The 6,256-nt window shown below is 40.9% G+C and overlaps 1 protein-coding gene across 1 annotated transcript; it reads left to right on the forward strand.

The window, feature by feature from the left end:
* Positions 1-1,588: 1,588 nt before the first annotated feature.
* Positions 1,589-6,137, forward strand: shbg (sex hormone-binding globulin). The gene is made up of 8 exons (XM_056368753.1): positions 1,589-1,862; positions 2,739-2,836; positions 2,997-3,186; positions 3,457-3,618; positions 4,465-4,621; positions 4,878-5,014; positions 5,215-5,404; positions 5,632-6,137. Exons 1-8 carry the CDS (start codon positions 1,761-1,763, stop codon positions 5,763-5,765), a joined length of 1,170 nt encoding a protein of 389 aa, XP_056224728.1. The 5' UTR covers positions 1,589-1,760; the 3' UTR covers positions 5,766-6,137.
* The last annotated feature ends 119 nt before the right edge of the window (positions 6,138-6,256 follow it).

Here is a 6,256-nt window from a genome sequence, read left to right on the forward strand (position 1 = left end):
TATTTAAATGTGTCCATTTATCTTAACATGTTGATTCAGTTCTTAATATGGAGCACATGCTGAAAGTTGGTGCATTCCTGGTTTGACATTGTTTGAATTCTGTCGAGAAATGTGCATTTAGCATTTGGTAAATTGTCAAAAAGCAGAACAAATTGTGGAGATCCTTTGCACCTCTTTTCAGCACATAGCCACTTATTTTAATACGGATACAATTTACTTTTATTGTTTAGCATTAAGTGTTAATTTAATATGTTTCCAGTGGTGCATGTTTTTTGTATCTTTGGTTATACATTACATGCTGTTTTCTTTTTTACAGCATACATTCATGTTTTCTCTTCACTACACCATGATCTGCGAGTTGGTTGCAGACATGCTGTATAAACAGGGTTGATTACAGCTTCCTCTTGGCAGAGTCGGGAGCTGATTTCTTAGCACTTTCCCACTAGTGACACTCAGTGGTTTAAACAGGAACAGTCAGTCGAGTGACTGGCTCATCTTTGCAATACAAACAATATGATGTCAGAGAGTAATTTCTCCTGAAAACACTGAATGTGAATGAAATTTAATTGATTTCTTAAAACATTTCCCATGAAAGTCAAGAGTGGAAAACGAATGATGCGTTCATGGAGCTCTGGGTGGTTGTGGTTTAAAGTCACAGTGGTCTACTACAAATAATCATTTTGGTTTTTCAGCATAGCAAAGCTCAGGATCAGTTTACCTCAATGGGTCTTTTTCACAGCACACTAGAAAAAAAAAAGATAGATAATTTTATCAATGGCTCTGTTCTATAAAGTGTCCTAGTAACCAATGACATTAGGCCAGCGTGCAAAACACCAGGACGCTGAAACTGAAGCATTTTCCTACTGTGACTTGTCAAAATAAAAGCCCTGCTGTATACATGTATACAGTGACCGTTAATAGGCATTAGGCACACGTGAAAAAAATGTTTTGGTGTCATTTAATATTTCAGATTGACTTCAAACACTCGACAACAGAATAACAGACTGTTTACTGATTGTTTCTTTCTGTGTGTGTGTTGCATTTTTCCTAGTATTTCCCAGTTATCCAGACTTCCAGGAAGGAGCCTCTCTCAGGAATGCAGCCAGCAGAAAAGAAAAAACTTGCAGCACTGTTCCCTTCTCATCGCTCTCTCTCCCATTCAAACTACAACAAATACACACACTGAGTCATAGCCAGCAGTGGTCAATCAAGGTTCCTGTGTAATGGGTAAACACCACATCAGTGGTCTGGCTCAGGTCACTGACCCAGCCTGCAATTATGTCCAGGCTGCATAATTCACCACTGTGGCAGGAGATTCACTCAGTGATAGAAATTCACTCTGACAATTTTTTATTTTTTTTTGCTGAATTTGGAATAATTTTTAATATTACAACATCCCTTAACTGACACCCTTATCTTTATCTTGTCTCTTTATTTTCCCCTCATTCTTTCCTCTGCTTGCTGGTTGCCCACTGTGTCTTTCTCACCCACCTACGTTAAAGCAAACTTCCTGTCACAACCACGTAATCATGATGCACTCTCTCCCCGGGGATCAATAGCTTGCACTGACCGTGGCATATTTGCTCTCTGGACCCCAGGACAGTGTGCCAGCACACACCACCGCTCCACACACACTGTTGCAGAGTCCCTCTGCTCCTCATACCACCACCCACACCTCAGGGTAGTTTGGAGTCTGTAGACCACCCAAGGGCTCAGGACACTGCACGCTGGGAGGCCTGGGTGGGTGAATGCACTGAAGGATGGCCGTGTTTTGTAAAGCTGTGGCAGATGGACTACTCCTCACTTTGAGCCTCGCTCTGCTGGGGTGGGGAGCGGAGGGCCAAGGAAACGGACGGGGTATGGTATGTTCAAATGCAATGCAAAGAGTATAATGGAATTAATGGGGCATTAGTGTGTGTGCTTGTGTTAAAATGCTCTTATCTATATCAGCTCATCTATCTCTATCTGTGTATCCACTGGCCATATTAAAAAAAAGGAACAAATTCCAAAGAAAGTGGATATTCTAGTATAAATATGGTGTATAATCAAGTCCCCAAATCTCTGTAGTAGTATGAATGGCTCCTGTGAGGTTAGTGCTGATTCTGCTCACTGTAGAAACCAGGAAAGTGCCACGCAGCCCAGGAGTATTTGGAAATATCTCTCAGAGCCTCTTAGGCTCTTTTCAAAAGATCGTAATGACGCCTGAAAAATCCTGAATCAATTCATATTGTATGAAATTCGGATGCCAGTTGATGTGTTGTATCCCAGCATGCCCTACTAATAATTTGTTTAAACTTAGGACTTTGCTCAGTCTGTTGAAGGACAGATCGGCGCCATGACACCACTAGCTCTTTTCACCTCATTCACTGATTTTTTTTTCCCCCATTAAGTTTCGTGATAAACATTATATATTGATACACTGCAGTTGATTCCATATGGGCTTCTTGTCAAAGAGTAACAATTGATTTTGCACTTCATTACCGCATAATTTGAGTGACCACACTTCTTTTGTTATGTTCTAATTAAGGCTTTTACAATGAATCAATAATTGAATAAAATTCACCACTCAGTTTAATATGTTTTTAACCACTAATCAACGAGAATCAACCAGTAATCAATCAAGATGTCTGACAAGTGAATACTAAAGCGGGGACTAATGAATGTGAACTGTGCAGAGTACAGAGCTAAAGTTATGATGCGGTGTTAAATGAGTGCCTTACGATGCTCGTGTCTTCCAGAGGGAAGTGTCAGGCAGGGCCACCGTCTACCTCGGCCAGGACAGAGACATCTGGAGGCCACTGATCCACACAACAGTCAACCTCAGTGAGATCAGCAGGTATGTCAGCAGCAGCAAAACGCCGCAGCATGAAGGCTTCATATCTACTACTCCATGGGAATCTGTGGTTCAGGAGGCAGAAAGAAAAAGAAAAAAAGAAAAAAGGACAGCACCTGTGAACCAATTCAGAGTTTGTTTCTGCTCCATTCTATTCCTGCAGCATCAAGTCGTCCTTTCAGTTACGGACGTTCGACCCAGAAGGCATCATTTTCTACGGGGACACCAAAAACGGAGAGGACTGGTTTGTTTTGTCCCTGAGAGCGGGGATCCCTCTGATGCAGATTAGCAAAGGAGACATGCTCGTCAGCGTGGTAGGCGGCCCAAAACTCAACGATGGGAAGTGGCACACTGTAAGTTTCCAGTGCAGTTTAATTTGTTGTAAAAGGGAGCAACAATATATCTTTGTATAGAGTTTTTGATATAATTCTTTGTAAAAGTTATTTTGCATTGGAAATAAGGTGTTTCTTTTTTATCCCTGTGGCAAACTTAAAAAGTTATTTGAAGATTTAAGGTATAATAAGAGATGATATGCTTTGAGAGCTCCTCGTCATGTACTCAGAAAGCATACGGTACACAGGAACTCTGGCTCTGAATTTTCTTGTTCTCCTGGTGCCACCAAGCTGGAGGTGAGCAACCACGGGAAGTTTGTGATTCTCGAGGTGGATGGCTCCAATGGGCTGGTGGTGGGCATGCAGTCCAAACAGACAGAGGAGTTCATTTCAGGTCAACTCCGATTGGCTCTTGGCGGGATCCTGATCGACAAGGAAAAGATGATTGTTCAGGTACAGTGCTTTTTTTTTGTGTGTGTGTGTGTGTGTGTGTGTGTGTGTGTGTGTGTTCCATGAGTTGTTTTGTGATTGTTGGATCCACTTTTCCTCAACATGCTTCGTCTACTTCGGCTCTGAGTATCTCCACAGAAAGTACACGGACTCAGACAGAGCAATAATGATAATAAAGCAGTGATACAAGAGTTGTTGTTCATTTTGCTGAAATGTTATAAGCCTCCTCCTTTTTTAAAAACACATGCCTGGTGTTTTAATGCTGGCTGCAGTTCATTCTGATTCACTGAGACTCTGCTTTGGATATCTGCCTGTATTATTGTCGAATGTCAGCTCGACTCTATAAATCTACGAACAAACTCAAAACTGAAGTTTCTGTTGATGTTGATGAAGTTGAAAATGTATCAGTGTGTTGTAGACTGTAGTTGCAGCTTTATCCTGGAAATACTTCTCCTATATTATTTTATATCGATATTTGGTCAATTATCTTGATAATAAGACAAATATACCAGAATAAAATGGGCGTATAAATTATAGATTGCTTTATTAAGTGGAAGTAAGGTGTGATGTTACTGTACAGGGGGGTTTTGGTGTGAATCTCTTCTTTAAACAACCTGTAAATGGACTGTGAAACTGTATATTGTTTTATTTATTATCACTCTGTTATTGTACTACTCTATGTGTAGATTGTTTTACTGTTTCTATTACGCCTTGATATACATAATTGTCTTACCTTCACCTAGGCACAAGAGAAAACATTTCTGAACCTTCTACAGGTGCCAGCTCTTCCCCTCCCTGTTTGTGCTGCAGTTCATTCTTCTAAATGCATTGTTGCATTCTTTGCTGTAGTTCGAGCCGCAGATGGACGGCTGTGTGCGGGAAGGCAGCTGGCTAAACATCAGCGTCCCCTGGGAGACCGAGGCGGAGGAGCTCCGGCCCTGCTATCAAAACATCCAGCCTGGCAGCTACTTCCCTGGCACTGGATTTGCCATTTTCAACACCTCAGGTGGGAACGTTGTGCTCAGCTGCGCAAGAGATGGGCAAGTGCTAACACTTCATTTAATAACAAGCTTTTCATCGGGCCTGGATAATGCATTCTCGCATGACAAGGCATCTGAGGTATCAATAATATTTCCTTTTATTTCTAATTGGATCTAATCAGATTTAACATGTTAATAGGCGTGCTTTTCACTGGATGGTTAACAAGTCACTCCAACACATATTCTGTTAATTATGTGAATTATTCTTTTGTTCTTTCGCAGTTTTCCCCACTGAGGCAGATAATGAGGTCAAGATTGAATTGTGGGGAGATTTCAGTCAGATGGATGGGACCATTTTGAGCATCAACGCTCCTGGGCAAGAGCTGATGTTCGCTTTAATGGTCAATAATAACACAAAGGTATGTATATAAATCAGACATGAGCCTAAGTGAATTCACAAACAATTCCTAGATTCTGTTTTAAACTGCTCATGGCTGTAAGGGAGGCTTCACATCTTCCACGACCATTTGCTTCATGTGCATTGGAGACCACTATGAATCCATCCAGTTATGTATTGTTATGTAAACTTATTTCCTCCGTCTTTCTCTTGAATTTGCAGGAGATCACAATCTTCGCCGAAGATAAGATCACTACTAAAAACTATTACAAAAGACTGGCGATAACCATTCAGGCAGATTCACTGACAGTGATTCAGGAAGACGATGAATCCACTGCAATCTATATATTCAGCCACCCTGGTTATTTGACCACATGGAGAGAGGGTCGTCTAGCCATTGGAGGTCTCCTGGGTGAGATTCAAACAGCAATAACGTTCAGCGTTCTTCAAAATTGTCTGATTTCTGAACAGCTACAGTCTGTATATCTTCAAATTAAAAAAGGTCCTATATTATTGTCCAGAAGGAGGGAAGAGTTCATAGATAAACCAGCATCAATTCAATATACATCCAAGGAGTTCAGTAGCGAGTAATCCATAGTCACTTGGGTTTTCTTCTTCCTCCTCTCGTTCACTTTTTAGGAGAAGGCGAGGACAATGTTGGCTCCCAGTTCCTGACAGGCTGTCTGAAGAAAATCCAGGTCCAAGGGAAGGATTTGGATCTGGATTTAGCTGTCAAACACATGTCGATCTCCTCCCACAGCTGCCCTGCATAGAAAGTATGCGTGTACAGATGTTTCCAGTGGATGCCTCTGGGTTGAAATGACTTTAAAAATACAACGTATGTAAAGTGAAAAATTGCCAACGAAATGTAATGTTGTTAGGGAGCATCACAACACCCTGATAAGCACTGGGGTTTCTTATCAGGCTGCTCATCCTGTAGTCAAATGCCGTGTTATATCAATTAACCTCTAAAATGTGGAGGATTTACTGTTACACTGTAATATTCATGTTTTTAAAATCGATGTCTCTTCCACAAGCCCCATTTTAACAGAATATACAGATTAATCTGAGAAATGCGAGTCATTTTCTGACCTTGGTACGTGCAACAGCATGTTTCTGAATAAAATACAATTATCTTTAATATATCTCTCCATGAATGTGAATTTTATTGCTGCATTTAAGACAAATAAAGGCTAATAGTGCTTTGATGAGATTCAGAAACTGTGATTAAATACTAATGAGAAATAAAAGCCGGGGTAGACCA

Source organism: Seriola aureovittata, chromosome 23, assembly GCF_021018895.1.
Source record: "Seriola aureovittata isolate HTS-2021-v1 ecotype China chromosome 23, ASM2101889v1, whole genome shotgun sequence".
NCBI lineage: Eukaryota > Metazoa > Chordata > Actinopteri > Carangiformes > Carangidae > Seriola > Seriola aureovittata.

What these genes read in the sequence shown, in the direction of transcription:
- shbg (XM_056368753.1), top strand. Translation starts at nt 1,761, where the DNA reads ATGGCCGTGTTTTGTAAAGCTGTGGCAGATGGACTACTCCTCACTTTG. An exon ending in AAGGAAACGGACGGGGTATG is followed by an intron (nt 1,863 to 2,738) that starts GTATGTTCAAAT and finishes CGTGTCTTCCAG; the next exon opens with AGGGAAGTGTCAGGCAGGGC. An exon ending in TGCCATTTTCAACACCTCAG is followed by an intron (nt 4,622 to 4,877) that starts GTGGGAACGTTG and finishes GTTCTTTCGCAG; the next exon opens with TTTTCCCCACTGAGGCAGAT.